Consider the following 26,863-nt stretch of genomic DNA (forward strand, 5'->3'; position numbering starts at 1 on the left):
TGGTGTTATTTGTGAATGTCACATGATAACATGAGACATTAGATAAGAACCCGTTTATATGCCCTGAACTGACTATATTTAAATAAGTATTTATGAGTCTCTTTTTTTAATTTATTTTTGTACAGAATTTTTTAATGAATAATCCAGATGTTACATCCATGTTTTTTCAAAATAAAGTAGGGTTAACATTTCTCCCTGTAGTGCAGTGTGGAATTTAAATCTAATCAGGCGAACAAAAGAGGAAACTCAAGAAAGCACTACAAATATTACCAAAAATATATAGGTGAAAATATAAAGGTCCTGATAGTCAGTATTTCTGTAAATTGTCCTTCATAAGTCTATTAATATCAAACCAGCTTTGTGAAGCCTACTTGGTGACTTATGTTAAAATGGAGGAGGGGATTATGCTTTGTGTTACCTGGTCCATCAAACAACAAGCCCTGTCAGGCTGGACAGAAAGAGCCAACATGGCCACAACACAATGAGAAGAGTGGGAGTGTCTCTCCCAGCTGACTGTTGTGGTTTGATGCCTGATGGAACGACATAGTTGTGGGATGAATAAGGGCTCGCCCCCCCCTCCCACCCCACAAGATCTGTTGTAAACAAGTGAGTGCCATGCCATCAAACATCTGAGAATACTCAAGGTTTAAATTAGATTAACTTGAGTTTGAACTTTTCAAGCAAAGGCTTTTCTAAGTGCATTATTACATTTCAAGAAAATAAAAGAGAAGGAAATAATGAAACAAGAAAATTATGATTATTTCATGATGCTAGCGATAATGTCATCACTGAGGCAAGCAGAGATGTGGTTAGGCAAAAACAAACTAGGAGGTAAAACACTTGGGAGATATGAATAGATCTCTACATGGAAACCAAACATATCACCAATAGAGGAGAATTTGAAACAGTTAAAACAGTTTGACGTTCTAGGCTCAATCCTTCCTCTAAAAACCTGACAGAAATCTAAAATATACTTGGCTTAAGCATTTAGAGATGTAGATTTGAGACTTATGTTAGATTTAATTCTCAGAAACACTTGACACTTAGGCTACTTCTGTGGCAATGTATTTATGTAAAAGAGAAAAACATGAAGATGTCAAGTTTTGGCCTGGTAAAAATCTTGCACAAACCCATAGCCACACACCTTAAATATTTAATCACTAGACCTCATTCTCCACATAAATTGGCTTCTACAGCTCTATATATAAAAAAATAAATAAAAAAAGTGATAAACCAAACAGTCAAATACTATCTCAGTTAGTGGTTCACACCTAAACACCTGTTTATGTCATGTAATTATTATTATAATTTTTTTTTTTTAGGGCCAACGCCTGCCCTCCATCCACACAGTGGAGAGGTTCTGACTGACAGGCGCATGCGCCGTAGGGTTGTCAGCGGGTTGGTCGGGCTTGTGTTTACAGCTCGGCTGGGTGCTGTTGGCTGCTGATGTTACTGAGAAAGTGCAATGTTGTGCCAGCCGCCGTCGGAATAAAAATAACCGTGGGAATAAAGGTAAGGTGATTTTTTTTTTTTGTTGCACTTGCACTTGCACATACACACACACACACACACACACATACGTCTATCCTGAAAGTTAAACGCGTCCGCGTCCTCGGTCACGGAGAAAAATGTACCTTGTCGGTCGGGATGCAAATGCCAATGGGGTAGCATGGGCTAGCAGGCGTTAGCCAACCAGCAATAACACAGCGTTGGCCTGCGTCGAGGCTCTGTCCGGCGCGGGCCAGTCGGGCGGGTTTATTCGCCCAAATTTCCGCGGACACCTTGACGCAGCGGTTCGCGTTAATCGCGTTACGGCGGCGGAGCAGTTTGGCTCAATGTCCGCCCGTGTCGTTAAACGTTTTTCGTCGGGCTTCGGGGTCGACGGCGGCGGCTGCTGCTGCTGCTGCTGCTGCAGCAGCTATCTTGAGCTAACGTTGACGTCGGGGCAGGTTGACGTGAAGTTGAACATCGAGAGCCAGCTGGGGGCTCGTCCGACGTTACCGAGCCTTAACATGATGAAGTAATTTCCTCGGTTGTGTGTTCAGGAGAGCGCCGGGGCTGCGACGTGCCTCACGGGGTCTGGTAAGCTCCACTGACAGGTAGCGCAGGTTTGCCTGGAAAGTGGTCCAGAGAGCCGGGTACTGTGGATGCTCACCAGCACGACGTTATTAATCTGGTAAATGAGGGGGGGCGGGGGGGGCAACAACTCTGGAGTTGCAAGGTAATTAATTGTAAGTCCACCATAATGTGTCAAATATGGCTTGTCCCGGTTTATTTGTCACTTTTCAATAATGACAGCTGGGTGCACTGTGTTGTTGTTGTTGTTTTTTTTCTGTTTCTGTTCCTTAAGTTACACAATGGCAACTTAATAAATATAAGTTCATGTCGGTAAACGTGTCATAAAGACAGGCGTAGAGCTAGAATAGAAAATCAGTGATTTATAAATGAGAACATCGATGAGTTACTCGTCATTAACTCCATTTAAGAAGCTTTTTATTTGCTTTGATGAAACTGCAGCAGTTTTAACGCTGACTGCCCTGCAGACGTTTAAAGGCGCAATGCCACTTTTGATCGAAATTATTCCTCGGACAAGTCCTCTGCCTGTTTCTGTTAGCCAAACTATTGTTATTGTCACATGATGAGGGAGGGACTGGCAAGGAGTTGTTTTGAAAAGCATCTCTCCTGTCTGACGTTCCCCGGTTTGAGGGTTGTCCACTAAAGCACTCGCTGAGCCAACCTTGATTTCTAGATGTTTAAACATTTGAATAAGTCCCCCAGCAAGTCACAGAAACCCTTAGAATAACAAAACGTACTCCTCTTCGAACTCCTCTAGAATAACTTTTGTGCCCACACATGGTCTGCACAGTATATCTTTTTTAAACTAACTTATTCTTGATTGAGCTCGATTTTCAAATTTCAGAAGAATGTGATGTATACGGAAAGCCTCCATGAAAAAAAAAATCCCCGTGCTCCATGTTTTATTGTTAACATTGCGCAGCCCTGTCAATGACTTGGACAAGTCGTGCCGACACAAAGCGATGTGTTTAGCAAGAATAGGATTGTTAACACCAGTGTTGTTTTTCCTCGTTGCATATCCTGAAACTCGGGTATTATAAAGCCTCATTGCAGACAATGCATGCAGGTGACACATGTTCACATGCATGAAAACCCAGCATTTTTTGTATGCAAATATTTTCTATATCGGCATCAATCACTGACTTTATGCAAAGAGGGAAGTGGTCAGTGCTTCATCAACTGTAATTTAAACTGATACAGGTACAATATATTTTGTTTGGGTTGATGCCAATACTATACTGTTACTAATTTGCATTTGTCATATTGATTTTAGTATAACTACTAGTGCATAATGAAGTACTTTTTCAGGCATCCCTGTAAATGTAAAATAAAAAAATAAAAAAAACAGATCAGGATCACATTTTTGTGCATGTTAAGTTACTTCGTGTGAAAAATGATGGGCCCAAGCACATAAATTGTGGTTCATTTGATGGTTTTCACTTACCAATATACTAACACAAATCAACACTAACAACAGAAAGGGCTAAGGAATGAAGCTTTTTATATCGTAAAATAATAAAAACATTAATCAGAGACAAGATGACAAACCCAATTGATATTTCTTTACTGTTTCAAATCTCCCATATTTTCTCATTGTCCTCCTTGTATCCCAGCCATTACACCGTACACTCTTTCTGTAACTGGCTTTGGCCTGAGCTCTAAACGATCCTAAATCCCAAAAGCACTCCTGATATGCACTTGTCATTTTGGAGAACTGATTAAGACTGAGTGTCAACAGCATTCATTTAAAAAAAATTGAATTGCTGCTGTAAGGTATTATACAGGTGAAAATATTCAGGGTCCCGAAAATTTGTGTGGAGATTTATTAGGATGTTTTGAGCTTGATCTAGTGAAGAACCAGTGACCCTTGTGACTTACCTGCTTCCACTAATTCATGCAAAGCTATTATAACTAAAATCAAAGCTTGTTTATTTAATAGTATTGGTAGTATATAGTAATATTTTTGTATTTATTTTTTATTTGCAGTAAATGCCTTGTTGTCTTTCTCTTTTTTGATTTTATGATTTGGCAGACGAGTGATATTTTTAGCCCCCAGCTAAATGCTGCTTCCTAACTAACATTAGTGGCAAGCGTTTATTTGTTTATCTGCTTTTGCTCTGACCACCTGCAGTCTTCCTTTTGAGTTTCAGCTGCTGCATGCTTTGATTCTTTATTTTTCTCCCTCACTGTTTTGCCTGGTTTCTCTCCATGTTGTTTGCTACTTTGTTTGATTAGAAATTTGTATTGTTCAGGCATTACATGTTAGTCCGTGACCCTAACCCAAGATAGTCTTGTCCCCTTAAATTCACTGGCAATATTTAGGAATTTAATAAAGCCCACATATACACAAAAAGGTCACATGCCTATAGTGCAGTGCGCTGTAATCTTTTTAAAATATAACAACCAATTGTCCCACACTGGCCCTCTATTTATTTGCCTGTCCAGCATCACTTGTGCCATTGTTGTGCCTCAGAGGGCCGAACTGACAAAGTCTGCAGTGAGTAGGTCTCATGTTTGTAGCCTATACTACCATCTTGTGTATGAAAAGTGCAGCTGTTTTATCGTGCCTTTCGTTGACACGCACAAGTGTCGAGTTTCCTTTACGTTACTTTCCGTTCTCTATAAACCAGCAGAGACACGCCATTGCTAAATTAATGTCTGTGAATAGCCACAACATGGCCGCAGCTTTGTGTTTCACAGTGACGGAGTTTGTTGCAGCCAGTGCTCCATTTCAGAAGTGAAAGAAAGCGCCTGGAGTTTTTTTTCTTTTTTTTTTCTCAGCCATGTGAGATTGTTTTGTTGTTGAGTGGGAGACATGCAGAGGTTTCCTTCCTGGATAGCCAACGAGGAACACCCACTGCGCTGTGGATCTAAATTGAGATAATTATTAAAGCACAAATACATTGTAAATTAGGGACTGTATGTACGTGTGTACTTCTTTGATTTGTAGAATTTATGACTTACTCATTCGGAGCTGCTCTTTTCTTTGTTTTCCCCTTGGTACTGTTTGACTCACTTTAACTTAGTTCAGGGTTTCCTGTCATTCCTTCCCCTTTCCCGCCGTGTCTCCTTTATTTTCTGTGCTATCTCTGCCCTGGCTGAAATCACTGCTGCGAGGCTGGTCGAAAGGGACTGTGTTGCAAGCCTGAATGCACTCGGGCTGTATCTATCTGTGTCTTCCTCTCCCTTGTGAGGTGCACGTAGGACCCAGCTGGCGGTCCAGAACAGCCCGTTCAGCTGGAGAGTGGTAGGGAGCAGAGCAAAACAAAACAAATACAAAAAAAAAGAAAAAGAGAAGGTAAAGAAGGCAGGCATCGGTTTCCAGTGTGCAGATTTTTGCACATGAGTTGACATGAGATATGCTTGTTACGGATTCGGATACCATGCGTCTATTTTGACAAACCGTTGAACTAAGCCAGTCTTGTCAGGTTTTTGTTCCTATAATTCAAGTGCAGTCAGCACGAGTCGTTTTCAGGTCACACCCAGACTACAGCACCTAACTGCTGTTTTTGCTTTTGGTGTTAATAGCAAAGTTGGTAAAACTGAGTCCTGCTTCACCAGGCACCTTCATCCTGAAAGTGGCAATTGAGTTCCAATCTGACTGCATTTTATCACTAAATTAGTGCTTGTTTATAGTCCACCTAAAAACTTAAGCAAGCAACTGTGATGAATGCTCATTGTTTTTAGACATGACACTGGCAAAAAATGTGGTATTTGAAAACACATTTTAACAATCACCAGTCTCACTGACCTTAACAGGCTTTTAAAGCGATAATGCTCTTTTAAAAAGTCCATATGAATATGAGCCCATGAAATACTGCTGTAACAGTTGGGTGTCTAGTTGACTGATTAGTTGATAATAGATTTAATGTTTCAATCATCATTCAAGCACAATTTTCCAGACTTTCTCTGGATTCAGATTCTCAGATGGGAAGACTTGCCACCAGTCTTTGCCATGCATGTTAGTAAATTATATATCTTTTGGTTTTTGACTATTGGTCAGACAGAACAGCACCCCAACTCTCTTGTTTTCAGCTGAGTTTATGTTTATATTAATGCGTAAAGGAATTAGTAAAAAAAAAAAAAAAAAAAAAAATAATAATAATTGGCCAGTGAATTGATAATGAAAATAATCTTTAATTGCAGCTCTACAAATACATTACAAAATTCAACATGAAGTTTATATGTTCTACTAAATCTAACCGCACACTTTTTAGCCCTTTTTGTTACGTCATTGACGGAAATGGAAATGGAGAGGGATAAAGAACTTATACCACAAAGACAGAACTCGATTGAGGAAGTAATACGTTTAGGATAACACTTTGAGAATCTAAATTGACTTGCGGTCCTGTATCTATCAGCAGAAATTGTTGCAGGGCATGTGAACAGCAAAATATACGCCAGAACATATTTTCTCCAATATGTATGAAGAAGAAAAATAGTGAAGCTAATGAAGACTACTACTGCTCTTTTCCCCTGCAGTCAAAACAAAGCAAGTAATGATACAGTGATTGAGATGTGAAAAAAAAAATGTAAGTAGACATGGTGTATTAGAGAGAAAAAAATAATTCATGAGCCTTGAGATGTCCTTCAATCTAAGGCATTTCAGAGCATTTTGAACAACAACAAATTTCACTATCAGTATGCGTCTTCCTTGAAGGGCACTGATGCACTGAAAAGGTTGATAAGGAACAGCGTAGCTTGGCAGGATGGAGTAGGCAGAGATCTGTTGCCGAGGCCAGGGAGGACAGCGGGGTGACAAGGCAACCATTATAAGTCTGTTGGAGCTGCCAGCTATTCAGTGACAGACTGTTAGGTTTGTGTATGCATGCACATTCGTGCCTGTGGGTAAGTCCTTTGTGATCATGATACAGCTGCTTCTGAGGAGGGTGTATGATCCACCATGAAATGGTCGTTTTTGTCTTTTATGTATGTATGGATGTATGTGTGTGTCTAGGGTTGTGAACCTAACTGCTGTCTTGCTCGGATAAAACCACGAGTATTAGTATTTACATTGCTCTCGAGTAAAATGATTGATATTGGGGTTACGAAGCAGTGGTCCACTCTAAACTCTGACTAAAATTACAGGGTGAAGGGAAATATTTATTGGAGAATATTTCCTTTAAGTCACTGTTCCAGATGGGACAAAAGTACAGGACATAACAGAAATGGACATCCAGCAGCACAAACTACAACAGAAAGCGAAGTAACACCAATAAATGTCCATAAATCCACTGAAAATGACCCATTTTTATACAAAAGACAAATGTTGTGTTGCTATAATACAGGTGAGGGTAAGATCTAATCATGCAAAATACATTCACTTTAAAATTAAAGAACATTTTATATGCACTCCAAACCAGATCTAGATTAAAAGCAGGTATATCATATTAAAATCATCCTCCCACCACTAGAGAAATAATTTTACAGGGAGTTTTTGGTGTTTCTCTTGGTTCATAGGGTGGGTTATTTATTTTTACTCTCATAATTAAAAGAAGGATATGGAAGCATTAAACCATTTATTAGGAATATGTTTCTAAATTGTATTTTGTTTATTATTATGTATATATATATATATAAAAAATAAAAAAATCTTCTAGCCAAATAGGATTATAAACATTAACAGAAAGAGCCCCAGTGGCAGATGTAATAACCAAATAAACGGGTAGAAACTCATCCTCACAAAATCCAAGAAAAACTACTGGTACACTAGTCACACAAATTGTGAAGTGTGCTAAAAATAGATAGCAGCAGCCTTTGAGCCAAAAGTAGTGTAAACATGCGGAAAGTCTTTTCAAGATTAAAAGCTCCTGAAGATGAGAAGAAGCGGACGATTGATGCAAATGAGCTTCTTGCAAGTCGGATGCTTAGTTTTCTTTTGCACTGGTCGTTAACTTTTGTTTGTCAGATGTTCCCTGCAGTTATTACTTTATATTCATGAAGACAGCTGGTAGACTTAACATGGAAGCGGACACGAGGTCCAAAAACTCAGGGCCTTGCATTGACCCACATGGATCACTCTGAAGGTTACAGACCCTGCTGAGTTGGATTGAGCTACGTTGGGACGTATCTAATGCAGCCAAACTGTGGATGAATTAAAACAATTGTGAATTGCAACAAAACTTATCAGGAGAGTAAGGGAGCTGTCAATCAAGAAGAGTCTGTAGTACACCCCCACACAGCCCCAAAAAGAGGTTGTAATAAGCAACATGGGTGAGAACACCTCTGCTGGTGGACTATGGGTGTGGAGGTGCCTTGCTGAAAGTTATTATCATTAAACATCATCCACGATCCTGCCAAAATCATGTTTGTGATATTTTTTTTTATCCACATTGTACACAGCTGCACAATTAACCTGCAAGAAACGGTTCAAACTGTATTTATTTATTTTAATTTTATTTGTTTTTGTGTATATAGTCTGGGTGTGTGTGTGTGTGTGTGTGTGTGTGTGTGTGTGTGTGTGTGTGTGTGTGTGTGTGTGTGTGTGTGTGTGTGTGTGTATTCATTGCTCTTATTTTATTATCTATCTGATTTTATGTATGTGTAAATTTTTTTCATATTGCGTGCACCTTTTTTGTGTTTCTACGCTGCTGTGATGACTAAATTTCCCCACTGGGATTAATAAAGTATAAATCTAATCCAATCTAATCTAATCTAATCTAATCTAATCTAATCTAATCTCCCTGTTGCCCGTTTACTTCAGTGTGTTTATGACGGTGCAAACTGTCAAGAGTTACTGCTGGGATGTCCAATTCATTTAGGAAGTGAAAAGGAGGTAATGGGTGTGTTGGACTTGTGTACTCTGTGTGTTGTTGCAGTTCCTCATTAAGAAGTGAGTGAAACTCTGCTTCTATCTGCTTGTCATTATTCATGACACTTCATGCAGTAAAGTTCTTCATAACTTTCTATCAGTTGCCGGTCTTTGATTTTTTTGCCCATTTGTCAATGAAACGCTGATGATGCAGGATGACAGTCCGGTGATTGAGTGGCTTCAGTCTATATGTCTTCATGATTACTCCTCTTGAGTCGTTTGCAATAAGTCCATCTGAACAACAAGCAATAAGTCACGGAACAAACAGCTGAAGTGAAGTCAAGTATAAAAGCAAGTTTAGACCAAAGATGTGCGACAAGAAGAAGGAAAACATGCAACTACTCAGATGTCCAGTCTCCAACATTATGAATCCTGCCACTTCACTCCAAAGCAACCTTACGAGATGGTGTCGCGTCTCCATAGCGATGACTCTCTGTACTTGCGTTTAAAGTGCCAGCTTTTAATCATAGTGGTTTACTTGCAACATTTGCATTTTTAGAAGTGATGGGTTCATGGGAATTTATATCATCAACTTGAAACGGGGGATCTCCCCTGTTTTATCAGTTTCTCCTGTGTTTTTCTGGAGCAGTTCCATCATCCTTTTAGAACATTTGGTGTCACCTCTAATAAGCAGAAAAAACACAAACTATCCTGCCTCACCTTCTGAAACTGCTCACTTTGTTTTCGACAAGTCGAGTTGCAGGCGACTCCGTCCGCCGGCATTAGACGAGCTGAATTCGCACTGCTGCAAGTATTCTCTGCGGCAATCTAAAACGCTTTCCTTTCATCATGATTTTTTGGTCTAAACTGGGCTTTAAAGTTTTCTGACTGATAATTGATGAGGATATCAGCTGGGTAGTACTGAAGTACTGGCCGCAAAAACACATTCACAGGCTTCATCTGAAGCTACAGTGTGTTGGAGCCTCCGTGGCCGTAACTAATCATTGTACCCTATGAACCTGTGTTTCAACTTCACTTTTGCTACACAAGGGAAAACAACACTTAGGATTTTCAGATCAATATCAGTCTTTCATTTCCTCAGTTTGCTGAAGATAAAGACAGCAAGCCTAAACTGTGGGTATATGTTCCTGGTTTTGTGTTCAGTAGCCTAAAAATGACAGTCATATCAGCACAAGATGCTGTGGGACCTTGTAGCCGCAGAAATAGCCACTAATATTGAAGTTTATTCTGGGTCGGTATGACAATGTTATCTTAAGTAATGCACATTATTAACTGCTTTGACCTTTTCTCCTTTTACTTTTTCCATTGTTGGACTGAAACGTTTAGAAAAAAATGGAGGAGGGCAAGATCAGAGCAATTAGGTGGTGAGGCACACAGCCACTTGCCAGGGGAGAGATGATTGGAAGAATAGAGAAGTAAAAGAAGGAAGGTGAGCGAGGGTAAAAGGGAGGAGCGTTGAGAGGAGACGGCCAGAAATAGTTTGTTATGGTCTCTTGTCGAACTTCTGCCAGAACCTTCTGTTGTGCCTTTTCTTCCTGTGTTACACACAATGGCATCTCCCATTTGTCAGTAGTTACCTCATGCGCTAACGGTAAAGATGAAGCTTTAATTAAAAAGCTTAAAACTACATTCTTCTTAACTTAATTCCAACTTCACCTCCACAGGGCCTTATCATTTACCAGTAGAAAGCAATACATGTTATGTGTGGTTGTGGCTGCAGTCTGGGATAATATTCATGCACTTCGGAGTGAACGCAATGCTGGTCGCGCATTTTGTACATCATGTTTGGATGTTAAATGTGTTTTTGTGTAAATGTGGTGAGGGACAATAGGTGAGACTTTTGTTCAGGAAAATGCTGACGTCGATTAGATGGACAGTTGTAGAAAGACGGCCTTGTTACTTAATTCCTCACTTTCACTTGCATCATCATGGCTTTGCATTACATCGGAGTACTTTGCATGTGTTTCTTTACTCTGCTGAGATATACAACAGTGCTCTAAGTGACCCACAGATCCCTTTTCTAAGACCTTTCCTGTTTCATTGCCTCCTCATTGTATTATATAGTCTTTCACTTGAACTAAGTTTTTTTTTCTTTTTTCTTTGCTTAACTCTCACAATTTCCTTCAGGTGTTCAAAAGACCTTTTAAAAGGGAATAAAAAAAAAAAAAAACGTCACCGTTTTTACAGGTTTAGTCAAGTTTCCACTTGCCTTATAAGATGCTTCTCATGGATTTCATCACATCATGACTGTTTTCTGCTTCTTTCCTTTATTTATTTATGAATTTTTTTTCTTTTTCTAGGTGATTTTGCTCATCATCTCCCACCACTTCCGCCTCCCGTCTTCCATTCATGAGCAGCGTGGCTGAATTTAACAGCGGCAGCCATGGATGACAAGGGCTCGGTGGGGAAGATTAGCGTGTCTTCGGACTCAGTGTCCACTCTCAACAGTGAGGACTTTGTCCTTGTGTCCCGGCTGGGGGACGAGACACCCTCCTCCACTAATAATGGTAGTGATGACGAAAAGACAGGACTGAAGGTAAGGACGGTTGGGTGTAGGTATGGAGGGAAGTAGAAGGGAAAGAGGGGGACTTCAGAGCTGTACGAGTCAAGTTAGAGCTATCGACATTTACAATGATAACTACCACTTGGGTTTACTTTGAGCATGCTCAGTCCTGATAATAGTCACAATCTGGCTCTGAGTACATAAGAAGAATTACAACAACTTCATAGCTGCAATTATTTCTAGAATAACAGGCTACACTGGGCTGTTGACTAAACTGTGACATTCAAACTGATTTAAGAGTGCAGGTCAGGACCCACGTCACAGTTTACAGGAACACATTGATGTTCCTTCATCTTTATGTATTTATTACTGGTTTATTTCATTAAAGTTACAAATCAGGGCTCAAGAGTTTATGCAGATTACTTTGTTAACATGTGTGTATCACTCGTCGAAAACTGTTCAAACATCTTTTTAAACATGTAGTGATTTTCACACCGCATTTATTCTTCTCACACTCTTAACCATAAGACTAACCATTACTTGTTTTGCTTTTTCATTCTCACTCTTCCTTTTTTCTCATAGTCAGATATATGTGTGTTTATCTGTGTCTTCTTGTATTACTACCTGAAGTAAGGAAGCCCTTACGTCCTTGTTTATGTGTGCTCATCCATATAAAATAAGAGTCCATTGTCTTAGGGTGGGTTTGTGTTGAAGAACTTCTCACCTTTTGATCCTGTGAAGAATTAAACTGTTTTTTTTGTGTGTTTTTTTTTAAAGTTCTACCAAGGTAAATTTAAGTAGGGGAAGAGGAAACCACTTTACATTCACAAATCAAACAACCGAAGAAAACGGTCTAATCCTTTGTGCATTTATTTTGTGTGTTTAAGACAGGTGAGCTGATATTTAGCTCTTTTGCTATCACACTATATAGTATGGCTGACATCCAGTCACATCATGCCCTCTACATCTGGATTCAGTGCCTCAATAAGCACTCAGGAGGATACTGGCTTATACACTGTGATGATGCAGCTTGAAGCTTGCTTTGAACCCATTGTCAGGGGAAATAATGGTGTTTTGTAATGAGGCTGTGGCTCTCCACAAAGATGGAGGAATGAAGACTTCAAGGAAAGAAATGTGGCTAACAACGACCATCCTGTGTGTGTCCCTAATGGGTTCAGGTTTCCTCTCCTCTCCTCTCCTCTCCTCTCCTCTCCTCTCCTCTCCTCTCCTCTCCTCTCCTCTCCTCTCCTCTCCTCTCCTCTCCTCTCCTCTCCTCTCCTCTCCTCTCCTCTCCTCTCCTCTCCTCTCCTCTCTTCTCTTCTCCTCTCCACTCCACTCCACTCCTCTCCTCTCTCGGGATGCATTTTGTCCTCGTATCGCTCAGTTTACTGGTTATCACATTTCCTTTTATTGAATTTTCCGCAGTAGTTGGCTCACATGTTCATACTGCGTCCATTAGTTTATATCAATACTGTACCTGTGTTTTTTTTTTTTTTTTTATAAAGGAAGGTCATACCACCTCAATGTTGTAAAGGCACCAGGAGATGGCGCCAGTACAGTGTGGATGCTGCATATTCGGTTGACAGAAAGATGCCACACTTCCTCTCTGTCATTCGCCGTGGTGCTTGGAGACAATATGATTTCACAGTTGTTTTGATGCAAAACAAAGTTGAGGTTTTGGTGCTGCCCGGTTGCTGCTGTCAGGTGGATGAAAAACAGTACCTGACTCACATCCACTGTTCTCACTATGTCGTGGTGAAATCCCTCCATTCACTGACACTCGGTCATCCCGAGCTCATGTTTTGTTTTTTTGCCGACACAGTTTTGTGCACATTTCCCTCCCAGTCAGCCCATCCAGTCAGGAGAGGAGCCAGCGTGTCTAAACTTGTTGTTTGTTATGCAGGTGATTTCTGAGGAAGGGGTCAGCTTTAAGGTCAGTCTCTTCTCTCGCTATCTTTCTTTTCCTTCTCTCTGTGTCGCTCTCTGCCTTGTACATATATTCTCTCCTCTCTCTCGCTCTCTATGATGTGATTCCGTGGTGATTCTGTCTGTGATTATTTGTGCTAACTGTATTTTTGCCGTCTGTTGAGTGATGGCTTTAGCTCTTCAGTACTCAGGGTTTGATGATGGTAGAAATAGACACTCTTACATATAGAATATAGACCATAGTTACCTAAAAACTGCCCAGGCTTGTGGAGCAACCTGTAAATCACAGGGCCCACTAGAATGGGCCTGTGATAGAAGATGTAACAAATATTGAATTGATTGTTAGTTCAATTTTCTTTAAAGAAGTTTTTTTTTTTTTTTTATCATACCAATTGTCCTATGGCACCCGGACTTTTGGCACTGATGATGCATTTGTAGTATCCATCCTGCAGTGGATAATTGTTTAAGTCTAACTGCATTAGACAAATTACCTTATACCTCAAAGGCACAGATATAATTTGTGTCTATCTATACATAGAAAGCCTACTTGAAAAGTTTGTCTGACTCTTCCCCATGATTAATGACAAATACCACAAAGACAGAAAAATCAGATATTTATCTTTTGTTGGTCAGCACAGTGCTCTACAGTCTCATCTCCATTTCCTATCCAACGTTAGGCTGCTGCTGCTACAGCAGGGAGAGAAGCAGGGCTTTGTCTCATTTTGTGGCATCTCATGGTTTGTCCAAATTGAACATGCAGTTTTTTTTATCTGGTAGTTTTTGGAACAAGCTCAAACACAGTCAGCGTTGGCATCATGGCTCTTCTGATGTCTGGATACCGGTATTAAACACCCTAAACCGACTTATCTACTAATAACTAATATTGGGTGAAATGTAATGAAGACATAAGAAGAAGAAATAAGGCATCCTTAAACACACTGCAATCACTTAAACTGAATTGTGAGATCACTGTTCCAGGCAGAGCTGCTGCACATTTCTACAGGCTGTTAGGGAAAATTGCAATGCAGGTGATGCAAGCTTATGGATTGGCTTAAATTTGATGTCATGGTGATTAGTACGATGTTTTTTTTTCTTGTTACCGCAGTCTTGTGTTTAATTATGTCTAAATTTGTTGTATTCTGTGCCTCTTTTTGTGTGTGTGTGTGTGTGTGTGTGTGTGTGTGTGTGTGTGTGTGTGTGTGTGTGTGTGTGTGTGTGTGTGTGTGTGTGTGTGTGTGTGTGTGTGTTTACACCTCTGTGTGTGTATCAGATTGTGGGGAATGGAAGTGAGCAGCAACTCCAGAGGGAGTTAGAAGACGTCCTCATGGACCCATCGGTAGCCGAAACCGGAATGGACAGCCTTGGTGGGGGCAACCATGGTCTTCCTACCACTGCGTCACCTGTCCCACCAGGCTCTGACCCCCTGAGCGCACCACCACCACCACCCCCACCACCACCACCACCACCAACAACACCCAAGCTGGAGATGGTGCTTCCTGTTCAGACGGCCCAGGAGAGTGAGCTCAATGAGAGGTCGTACAGAGGTGAGCCAGGACGGGACTGTTTTAATCCTCTTTTCTCACTACTGTCAAATCTCACACAATGGGTGTTATCTTCAGCTTTGTTGATGTTTAAGACATTAATGGATTTCTAAATCATCATGCTGTAAGTCGTCCTCATTCCTTTTTTATATCCTTGTTGCAGAGGTGTATTGCCATCTACTTTTCATTTACTTTGTCCTTTCTATTTGTTGCATGAATTTCACTAATTCATATGACTTGCTCTTTTCACCTATTCACCTTAAGCCCTGCCTAGTTTTTTCATTTATTCTTCCTTGGCAGGCCAACTTATCTCAGATGAGAAATACAGCCAATAAGATGATGATAGAAGTCATAATATCACCATTTTCTTTCCTCTCCCTTCCTTCCTTTCTTTTAATTGCAGCGGATGAATCATCATCAGAGGGCAGCCTTGGCAGTCCAATTCCAGATGAGGACAGCGTTGTGTTCAGCCAGCTGACATATCTAGGGTGTGCCTCGGTCAATGCCCCCCGGAGTGAGGTGGAGGCCCTCCGTATGATGAGCATCCTCAGAGGGCAGTGCCAACTCCCCCTGGATGTAACACTGTCTGTGCCAGGCGTGTCTGAAGGCACTGTTAGGTAAGGAGAACATACTGTGTGGATAATTAGTTTACAAGCTAAGTGTGCATACAGTTTACATCCTTGAACACTCAGTGCTTACATTTAACACACGCAGTCCACCTATGAAATTGAGTTGTACAATACTGACTTTTAAGACATCAAACAGCAACATTTGTATTGATATTTTAACAGGTTATTGGATCCCCACAACAATACAGAGATTGCCAACTACCCTATCTATAAGATTCTGTTCTGTGTACGAGGCCATGATGGCACACCAGAGAGCGACTGCTTTGCCTTCACTGAGAGCCACTACAACGCTGAGATCTTCAGGATCCACGTGTTCCGCTGCCAAATCCAAGAGGCGGTAAGCATTTAATGATTAAGTAATTCCTGTTGTCTAAAAATGTCGTGCATGTGAAAATGAGCATGCATTCAGCTTAAATCATATGACTCCAGAAAAACAGTTTACAAGCAATGTTACTGTTATTCAGTTACTTAACCAAAGGGGGAGCAAAAGCTCCTCTTATAACACTCATGACACTCTCCTCTCTTGTTTTTCTCACTTTTGCTGTCTCTCTCACTCATATACATGGGTACACACTCACATTTTCAGCAGTATTTTGGCTGAGCTTGTCTTAAAATGTTGATCTCCCTTCAGCCCGTCCCTCAGGGTTCAGTCTTCTTCAGTGGTCCCCAGGGGATTATGTCATGCCGTGCAGAATGCGGCACAATGCACATGTACACCATTCAGTCAAAGCCAACTTACAGGGAAGAGGAACTGTCTTTTCTTATAGAGTCAGGAAGAATGTAAAAGGAGGGAAGAGGGAAATCCATTAATGAAACTGGGTTAAAGTACTGCTTCAATGTTCAGTGACCTGATTTCTCCCTCCTGGAAGCACTTTCCTTCAATGTCACTGAGAGCCCTCAGCCAGATGCTACTTTATCGTTCCCACATCATCCTACTTTCCAGTTTCCCAGACATCCACTCGTGGTACACGCACACTAAAACAGTAATAAACGCACATATTCACACACAGATAATCCCCTATATTAATCCACTCCTTCACTAAGCAACTGGACATCTTTGTCTCCTTCATCTCCTCTTCCTCACACTCTTCTTTTTGCACCCACTCTCGTCTGCCATCCAGTCACCCAGCAACAAACCAATCTACACTGTTTCCAGATTTTTTTGCCTGCTCATTCTCAGTAGTTGACTGTTGTGATTTAGACCTTAGGTTACCTCTTCCTTCAGGAAGGAGCTGCTTTGGTCATATGCCTCCCATCAGCCTCAACTCCACAGTCAACAACACCTAAGACAGTGGTTGTGATGATACAATTTCTTTAACCATTCAAATATTTTTCACAAAGAGTAGAGCACTGTGTCCTTCTGCACAAATACAAACAAAAAAAGTACAACAAAAGTGTAAATAGAACCACAGACCTAATGAAATAAGGCAGACTACAAGTAAACTACAGGTACATATGATTTTCAAAGTAGTTCAATTAATTTAATAAAATGCTTTCACTCATTTATTTGCATATCTGTCTTTAGGCACTGAAGCTATTATGAAAAAAAAACCTCACATTTGTTGACAAATTTCTAATCGTTTGCAAAATATATTTTTATCGCATTCCCACACAAACTCACCTAGTCTATCCTAAGGTAATATTCTGGCAGGTCTTTATATCAAACTATGTCAAAGACTCTACCTATATTTTCAAAAAATAAAAAAAATTGTAAAGCGACGTAGGAAAATGTATTTCCTTCATTAATTAAGTTTAGTACTATCAGGTTTTTGTAATCATATAATTGTTATTTGAGATTCTGAGTAATTTATTTTTCTGTGCAGATTTGTGGATTTTGTTCAACTGTTTATACAAAAAGCAAACCACCTCCTCTGTCCTCCTCGTTGGTGCCAGACCTCCTAGTTAGGCCCCAAGGCCAGTTTGTAACAATTCCCAGTCTCCTGGTGTCGATGGTGACGCAGAGCCCTGCTGAGTCTCATACCCTACACCTCCTTTTCTTTTTACCATAAACTTGCTGCTTCTTTCCAAAGATATATTTCTAGTGCTGTGTAATTCACATCAGTTCAGCTTCAATGGATTTGTTTTACTTCGGTGATTTAGGCTGAAATAATTCAATTGTTTATGGGGAAACACAAATTGTCAACTGAAAAGGATTTGGTGTTTTTTGCCATGACATCTGGTAAAAGTGTCTCAAAGCTTGATGTCAGTACCCAGGTAAAGATGATGCTGCCAAGGATGAAAATTTTTTAAATATCCTGGACAGGAAAAACAATGTAACAAGACAATTGACATGTCCTAGATCTTTAAAGGCGAGAGTTTTTACTGAAAGGCTGAGTCCAAATTCAAAAGTCCTCGTAAACTAATTGATTTCATAAGAAATGCGAGGGTTAAAAAAAATCTAAACATTTGCTGTAGAGTTTTTTTTTTTTTTTTTTACCTGAGTTTGCTCAAAAGTGAAAAAATGGCCAAAAACAAACTATTTGAACAAAACTCCAGCTGTTGAGAGAATACAAGATAAAACAGCTCTCCTTGTTTGAGCAGAAATACATTTGTTTGGTGACTTGCTTTGTCTCATCAAGTGTTTTCTTGGTGAATATATCTTGATCTTATTTTGATCTTTGCACTTCAAAACACCCTTGTCCTGGTAGAGCTCCTTCACGCCACACACACACACACACACACACACACACACACACACACACACACACACACACACACACACACACACACACACACACACACACACACACACACACACACACACACACACACACACACACACACACTCACTCACTCACTCACTCACTCACTCACTCACTCACACACTCACACACTCATACACAAGTACAATTTGGAAACATTAAAAACTGGTCAGCTTTGATTGGAACAGCTCAGAACAAAACTCCACTTGTGCTAAATGTCATTATTCCATCAATACAGGGGGTAACCCCCCCCCATCTCGCTCAACCCCCATCACTTACATCCAGTCCCCTGTTGTTACCCAATAAATATACCCATTGCGATTCCCCTAACATCCTTCTACTCTACCAGGAATAAAACAAAGGCTTTGTGTTAGAGAGGTTAGAAGCTGCTTTATACTCTGGCCTTGAAAAAAAAAAAAAAAAAAAGCAATAGAGTGTAGTTATTTATTTATAACAGCAGTTTCCCCACACCATCTCTCAGTCACTTACCCCAAAGCGCTGCTCTTTACAAGAATTAGATATGATCCAAAACCACTGTGCTGTGAGGCTCTGGTCAGGGGAGAGCTCTGTTTATTATCACACACACATGTCTGCTTAGTCATAATCACAAAATAACAAACTTTCCCTTCACTAGATGCAAAGCTCACAAATTTAAAGCCTTGTTTGTGGAAAAGTACATTTAGAGAATGTAAATACATTTCCACCATCCAGTTTTTCCACATTTGGCAGTCTGGAGCTTTCCACTCTAACTATGTAATGAGCTTTTCATTGTTGCCTGCCTCTTCAACTAACAGAGGCAACAAAGGAAGGTTGGGTTTTTAAATAGGAAAGTTTCATTGTTAAATGAAGGTCACTAAAGGTCATTACTGTTGATTGAAACACAAATTATTAGGTGCTTATTGGGAATATTTTCTACCATGTAAAATAGCTGATATATTGTCATTATTTATTCAGGTGTACATTCCTTTTACAGTCTTGGGTTTATACAGTATTGTGTTGAGTTTAACTGTGTTTCTATGCAGCTTTATCTTTATATTCGATTGTATATCTGTTATTTTATGGCTTGATTTTGTTTGTTTTATAACGTTTTTTTTTGTGTGTTTACCTTTCCCCTGCAGGTGAGTAGGATACTGTACAGCTTTGCCACAGCCTTTCGGCGGTCAGCTAAGAAGGCAGTTCTGTCATCTCAGCACGCTGCTCCGCTCACCCCTGACAGTGACTTGTTTACCTTCACCGTCAGCCTCGAGATCAGGGAGGATGATGGCAAGGGTACTTTCAGGTGAGACTAACATTAAAGCATCCTGTATTTCTGAATTAAAATTTTTAGGACATTGAAACTATTGTGTAAGATGGTCACAGAGTTATGTTAGATATGAAAAATGTACTTCATATACGGTAGATGCAGACATACTACTAGATCTCTGTCATCAGTCTACATACAGTACAAACACTAGCTTTGCTAATCAAATCCAGCTAGTAATTTAAGTATATCTTGGATTTTTTTTTTTTTTTGGGGGGGGGGGGAATTAAGAGTGATATTATCTTTAAATTGAATTTGCAGAGACGAGGTCAAAATGTAGTACACGGCTGGGCCATGTATGAAATGCTAGAGGGCTTTTAATTTGAAATAAGGGCTTTTCATTTGAAATAGATACAAGAAGTTCGTGTTTATAGGATCTCGTTGTTGCAGTCCAGCCAGAAAGCTTTAATTCAAATGATCACCAAGCGACCTAAGATTAATTTAGGAAATCACCTGTGTGATACACACAAATACAAGAACATAAATACATTCCTAATTATGAGGATCAAGTGTTGTTCAAAGTTTATACACTTTTTGGAGACTCAATTACTGAAGTCACAAACCTTCTTGATGTCAACAACAGGTAGTTAAAATCCTACAAAGGAGGGAATCCAATTTAATCTAATTCCTTTATACATAAAACGTATAGATAAATGAAACGTAAAAATGATAAAAGCAACTATACAATTACTAACAAAAATAACAGAAGACTGATATTTCGACCCCTTCTATTAATTAATCACAGACCCACAGACTTCCCTCATAGACAAAGAACACAACAGAAAGTTCCTGTGTTGTTTCTACTCAACCCATCTTCCCCGACCTTTTTATTTTGTTTTCCTATAATACTGAGTCACTTCCGTGTGTTCACAAATAGCCCGAGATACTCTACTTCTTTGAAAAACAAAACAAAGAAAAATATTTTCTGCGTACATATTTTTAGCCAGCACATAGTTCCTCCTTATTAGCTTTCAGTTCAATATTTTTAATGTTCTGACTTCCCAGCAAACAGCTTCTACATGCAAGTACACATTGTGTGTTTCCTTGCTTAATAAAGAAAGATATAGAACACGCTACAAGAACTGTGTAACGATGCCGTATATTATCTGTAAAATAAAACAGAAATAGAATGTCTTGAAATAATGTTTCCTTGTAAAGGATGTAAATAAGCCTATTTGTCTGTAGACAGGGACAAAGGGACATGTTTTTGTGAACTGAGCGCAGCCTCAAATTTACCTCAAGGTTCCAAATGTTTGCTGTAGACTTCAAATTGATTATCATAATTTGTTCTTTTTTTACTCAGCTCAGGTCAGCTCAGAATTATTGTCACGAGGGCTTGGGGAACCTTGATTTATGTTTCTGAGGAAATGTTTTTAACAAGTTGGTTATTATCCCCAGTATCATTTTGGTAAATGGGTCTATTCTAAACTTTAGCCATTGTCTTAACATTTTTTTCAATGTCTGGTTGACTAATAAGGTCAAAATTCCACTGACGAGATGTCCAGCATGAAAAAACTCTGGTTGATCTAATTTTACGTTTGTAAACTGCAGCAGTATTGATTATTCTTTCCTCCGCCGGTATATAGGATCAAAACAACCATGTCTCTTGTCAGCTTGGGGTTATTGGGTTATTTTCTAATGTGTTTGCCTGCCTGTGTCATTGTCAAACTTGACACACATTTTCTGCTACATAATTAAACTGGATATGGTTTTCTCAAATTTGTGTCTGTTTTTTCCATCTGGGATCTTTTAAGATAATAATATTTCTTTTTTTTTATATTCAGTGCTGTAGCAAAAGACAAGGACAAGCAGAGCTTCAAGCTGCGTGCGGGATTGGACAAGAAGATTGTCATTTATATTCAGCAGACCTCCAATAAGGAACTGGCTATTGAGAGGTAAAATATAGCGCTAACACTCACGCACTCATGCACACACAGTGCATCTACAGAGTAGCTTCAGAGTAGCTTCTTCAGATGTCTATTTCAGCTTCATGTGTTGGTCAAGTAAGTCAGAACTGATGATGTGACTCAGAGGCAGCAGGGAAATACTGAAACATTAAAAGAAATGTTCATTAAGGTCCTTGTGTTGCTTCTAATTGAATGAGAAAACATTTATTCTGAAAATATATCCGCAAACACTTCAGATATATTACTTGACACAATAAAAGCAAGTAGAAACAATCTATCAACCAAGAGATGGGTGTATCCAAGTGTTTATGACTGGATTTGTCCTTTTAAAAGTAAAATATTTGAGAAAGGAATTTGTACATCTGTCAGACTGACAGAGACCCCTCCATTTGCTAAAATTGATGTACATTATGTCAGCTTAAAACTTGACCAGGCATTCAAAAGAAAGGAACCACTTGGCTATAATTGATAAACACACACACCACCACATCCTTACATCCGTGTGTCGGCCCACATCAGTGTTGAAGTGTCCTGGGACAGTTGTAATGTGATGATTTAGGAGAGTCTGTCTCAGAGCCTCCTCTATTTTCCAGGTTCTAATAAATCTGGTGAAATTTCAACATTCCACTGCACTTTTGCAGACTTCCATTTTCATCGTGATTTGTTATTGTTTCATGAACCCGGAGAAGGTCAGGATTGAAGTGCTGTGTTTAATATTCTCCATGCTCTGGTCTGTGTTAGCGGATCAGTTCAGGAAGCTATTTGCGGTAACATATGTGATATTTTACAACTGCTTGTACTTTATAGAGAGATTTATTGTTCGTTTAATGTGCTTCATTCCCACTCTTGCTCTGTTTTCTCTCTCCTTTCCCCCCTCCCCTTATGTAATCCTACTCATATCACATGTCTCCCTCTCTCTTGTGTTCCTCTGTGTATGTGTGCATATCTTCTCCAGGTGTTTTGGACTTCTGCTCAGCCCAGGGAAAAATGTGAAGAACAGCGACATGCACCTGCTAGACCTGGTGGGCTACTGTGTGTGTGTGTGTGTGTGTGTGTGTGTGTGTGTGTGTGTGTGTGTGTGTGTGTGTGTGTGTGTGTGTGTGTGTGTGTGTGTGTGTGTGTGTGCGTGTGTGTGTGTGTGTGTGTGACTAACTTCCTCCTACTTATGCCCTCCTCAGGAGTCAATGGGAAAGAGCTCTGACGGGAAGTCTTACATCATCACAGGAAGTTGGAACCCCAACACGCCTCAGTTCCAGGCTGTGAACGAGGAAACGCCCAAAGGTGAGAGCCAGAAATCTGTCCAAGATTTATATAAGAGAGAATGGTTTTCAACAGCTCTTATTTCCTTGGATTATATTTATTGCCCATTTGGCTGTTTAATCACTCATATTTTCTCACCAATATTTGACAGAAGTGTTAGAATCACTTTCCACCATCCTCAAATGAAGAGGCAGTTTGTGGTCAAATTATGGCAACACTGAATAGGCATGGGAACTGTACTTGTGTAATTGTTATAAATAATAATTGGGTTTGATAGACATCTTTATTAGTTATAGATGGTGAATGGAAGTCAATCGTGAAGTTGGGATGACATTTTACTGTGTTTTTTAATTTTTTTAGATAAATTCATGTACATGACGACAGCAGTGGACCTGGTGATTACAGAGGTGGAGGAGCCGGTGCGTTTTCTGCTGGAGACGAGGGTCAGAGTGTGCTCCCCCAATGACAGGCTGTTCTGGCCCTTCAGCAAGCGTAGCTACACTGAGACCTTCTACCTTAAACTGCGACAGGTTTGTCAAGTCACGACACAGTTTAACATCTGGGATAAAATCAATTCAAGTGATGGTCTCTGTGACCAGATACCAGCTAAAGCACTCTATTTGGTAATACACTGCAGCTTTTTGTCATTACTAAGTATGTTTTGAAAAATAAATGTAAACGTAAGATGATTTACTCCTTCCCCACTTTTTCCTGTGTTTATCTGATGTCTTCTCTTCTCAGATGGAGCGTAAGGAACGCAAGAGTCCTGCCTCTGACACACTTTATGAGGTAGTGAGTTTGGAAAGTGAGACCGAGAGAGAAAAAAGGAAGACCACAGCTAGTCCCAACATCTTGCCCAGCGGGCCTGGTACCATGGTTCCTTCCCCACCTGAGGACGATGAGGAGGAAGGTGATTAAATGCTGTTTTTTTTTGTTTTTTTTGCTGAGTCATTTCTTTGGGGATTTTTACTTTATAAAAGACACACAATTTAGAAGAATACCGAATAGGTTAAAAGTCGAATTCCTTATATTGCAAAGGGTGTAATTTCATTATATAACTCATTTGAAAGTGATCTTTGCAGACATAACCACTTGTAGCCACAGAATAAGCCTCACCAACAGAACTAAATGATACTAGTTTTTACTTTTTCAATCACTTGTTGTACTCGATCGTTCAGACTCATAAAATGCCGTAAAACAGACACTCGGCTGGCAAGATAATATAAATGATGGTTTGTTCTTCTGGAATGCTGAACCATTGTGGTGTCCTTGGTCGGGACTGGCCTCTTTCAGAGGCAGGCACCTTCAGCACACAGTAATAAAAGCAGTACTGCCCTGCAGCCTGGAATTAAACAGGGTTATACCCCAATTAAATGATGCTGCACTTTCCCAGATATTTTGTGTTTAAGCATTTTTTGTATCTATATTGGTCACAGATGCTTTAATTTGAATTAAAACTGTCCTGTGGTACATTGCCAGATATAGACTTGTGGTCCACAAGACTTGAAATCCTGTGAGAGATCACTGTGTTACAGAACTGTTTGTGCTGTCTCGCCTCAAAGTACTTTGCCATCAGTGGTGTGTCTATTTCGTAAGGGGTGGCCAAAAATATAAAAGGCAGGGAGCATGATTGCATCACTGGCGTTTTTCTGTGCAGTTTGGTTCCACTCCTCGGACTTAGTGTCCAGTGATTGCTCCTTGATATTTTCAGGGATTATTTAGAGACCACAGCAGGTGTATATATGGCATAGTTTCTCAGCTGAAAAAAATGACCGAACAAGTTGAGCTCATAAAATGCCACATCTCGTCTGTCATGTAAAATATGTCTGTGAAATATTTGTTTTGAAAATTGTAGTTTAAGCTCAGTATTTTGATGTCTACGGCTCGGATAAAAAACATTAATGCATAAAACAATTAACACACAGTAATTAACATCACAACCAGTGGATTTTGGCTTGTCATATGAACAATTCATTTTACACTCTAAAACTAATTGTTTTTGTTAGCTGGAGTAGGTACATTTAGGCAAGTTTGTTCCCTGCAAGACAAAATCTGCATATCACTTGATTCTCACATTTATTTAATCATTGTATTTTACATGCAGGACTAAAATGTGAACGGTGTACAATGTCCAGTGTTTAAAAAAGAAAATGTCAGTCCCAATAATGTATCTCACTTGTTTTCGCTCTGTTTGTGCTCGGCTGTACGTCCAGATAATGACGAGCCCTTACTCAGTGGGTCAGGTGATGTTTCGAAGGAGTGTGCGGAGAAGATCCTGGAGACCTGGGGAGACTTATTATCCAAATGGTAAGGCTTTGTTCCCTTGTTACAGTAACTTTGTACAGGGAGCAGCAGGCAGCAGTTGCTGATAAGCAGCTTATTGAGATGGCTTCCTTCTCCCATTTGTTTTTTAATCAAAAGCTTGCAATGAATGGATTAAAAACTGCTTGCACTTTGATTCCCCTCACCCACAAACACACACAAACACGCACGCACACGCACACATACACATACATAAAAAAAAAAAAAAAAAATACCATACTGTACACTGCACAGCCTTCTCTCTCGTTCTCCCTGTCTGGAATAGGAAAATGTGTTTGAATTTGTACAATACAATACATGTTTATCATAATGCAGAAGGTTTTTTCCTCATTACTTTTTTAAGGTAAGGTATTTATAATTTCCCGTTAGAGTACCAAACCTTGACACGACCATTAAAGCACTGAATGTTTCAGAGGTATTTGTCTCCCTTTTCTGATTAAAGTTATTCCTAAATAAAGAAAGGAATCATAAGACTAGCACATCATAACACAAGGCTTTCTGTGTGTGATTGTTGATCTTCTGTGTGTTATAATGAGTGTGTGTGTTGTGGCATTGTGTGATGAAGTACTAGGGGAGCACAGAGAGGCAAATCACTGAAAGCCCTTTACAATAATCTTCCCCGAGGACCAGGCCTGATATTACTTACATCACATGCACACACATGCACATAGTTTTGCTTCTTAGCCTCAACAAAAAAATCCCACATACTGTGTAACCTGACACTAGGAACAAATAAACAAAACCAACCCAGAAAATAGAGAGTGGTGGATTAAGAAAGGGGAAGAAGTGAGAAAATCATCAGCGATTTTCTGTCGGCTCCAGTCAGGCGAAAGGTAGTTGGTAGGTACAGCTATGCCTCCAATTTTTTTCCTTCTCTCTGTTTCTCTAATTCTGTCTCTGTCACTTACTAGCAGGCTGCCAGATGCCTGAGTTCATTTAACACTGTGTGCAGTAAGCTTATATCACTCGCCAAGAGTATTTTCTCAACAGATTTAGCATTTTAAATATTAAAATAAGACAGGAAGGAAAACATAAAAATGTCTGACTTTCTGTGTATTGTCCCTGCAGTTTTCTGTTGGCTTATAGTCTTCTATTGTCATTTGTTTTCCCACCCTGGTCGAGATAAAGTAGGGGTAAAATAAAGCATAAAATATCAGGGGAAAAACTGAAGAAGACTTTCAGGGAAAGGCAAAAGGTAATTTCGGGGATTTCTGTACAAAAATAGTTCATATTTTACATTCTGAAAGAGTACCGTTTGAGTCTTTGATTGATTTAAACTCCTAGGTGGGGCTGAAACTTTTGTGGTTTTAGGTTACATAACTTATTCTCACCCCCAATTATTATGATCTTGCCCCAGTAAACCATCAATGGCGATGATAATATGGCTGGGGTGCACAGAAAGAAATAACTGCAAGTCATGAGGGAGTCAGTAGTAGACCATACTTTTGAAGATTGATGCAATAAGCAACATTAATAAAGTTAAAATGAGTATTTGGTAAAGTGCCATGTTTGACTCTCCTCTTCTCTCCTCTCCCAGGCATACGAACTTATCAGTGCGTCCTAAACAGCTGCCAGCTTTGGTGCGGAGCGGCATCCCTGAGGCGCTCCGCGGGGAGGTTTGGCAGCTCCTGGCAGGATGCCATAATAACGACCACCAGGTAGAAGAGTACCGCACTCTTATTACAAAGGTAAGACCACTCAAAATGATTGTCCATGGTCAGGACACACCCTTAGCTTTTGGTGATATAATGATTATAAAAGCTGTCCTTCAGCAAGGTGACTCAGCCACACAGCTCCTTTAAATGTAGGGTGCCTCGGCAAGCTGTCCACATCCCCTCTGAAGATTTCTAAATATTTACCTAAGCTTAAGTAATTACTGAGAGAGGCTTTTTCCTGTCGTAGTTTCATCCCTTCTCTTGTTCCAC

General features: G+C 39.9%; 1 protein-coding gene across 4 annotated transcripts in view; it reads left to right on the plus strand.

Moving 5' to 3' along the window:
• Positions 1-1,376: 1,376 nt before the first annotated feature.
• The window catches only part of LOC138623532 (rab GTPase-activating protein 1), a 70,199-nt gene continuing 44,712 nt past the window's right edge, over positions 1,377-26,863 (plus strand). Inside the window, exons 1-14 of one of the 4 annotated variants that reach the window (XM_069703106.1) lie at positions 1,377-1,512; positions 11,149-11,384; positions 13,255-13,284; positions 14,548-14,821; positions 15,222-15,435; positions 15,610-15,784; positions 19,268-19,428; positions 21,234-21,344; positions 22,312-22,378; positions 22,535-22,637; positions 22,977-23,146; positions 23,358-23,526; positions 24,830-24,923; positions 26,476-26,626. In XM_069703106.1, coding sequence (XP_069559207.1) covers positions 11,232-11,384; positions 13,255-13,284; positions 14,548-14,821; positions 15,222-15,435; positions 15,610-15,784; positions 19,268-19,428; positions 21,234-21,344; positions 22,312-22,378; positions 22,535-22,637; positions 22,977-23,146; positions 23,358-23,526; positions 24,830-24,923; positions 26,476-26,626 — 1,872 coding nt within the window. In that variant the 5' untranslated portion in view covers positions 1,377-1,512; positions 11,149-11,231. The remainder of the gene's footprint in view (positions 1,513-11,148; positions 11,385-13,254; positions 13,285-14,547; positions 14,822-15,221; positions 15,436-15,609; positions 15,785-19,267; positions 19,429-21,233; positions 21,345-22,311; positions 22,379-22,534; positions 22,638-22,976; positions 23,147-23,357; positions 23,527-24,829; positions 24,924-26,475; positions 26,627-26,863) is intronic. The other 3 variants (XM_069703114.1, XM_069703124.1, XM_069703133.1) reach the window with 3 other exon arrangements.

The sequence above is a fragment of the Brachyistius frenatus genome, unplaced genomic scaffold (assembly GCF_029030835.1).
Source record: "Brachyistius frenatus isolate BFR_SWC_R1_liver_20210118 unplaced genomic scaffold, ASM2903083v1 Contig_3, whole genome shotgun sequence".
NCBI lineage: Eukaryota > Metazoa > Chordata > Actinopteri > Embiotocidae > Brachyistius > Brachyistius frenatus.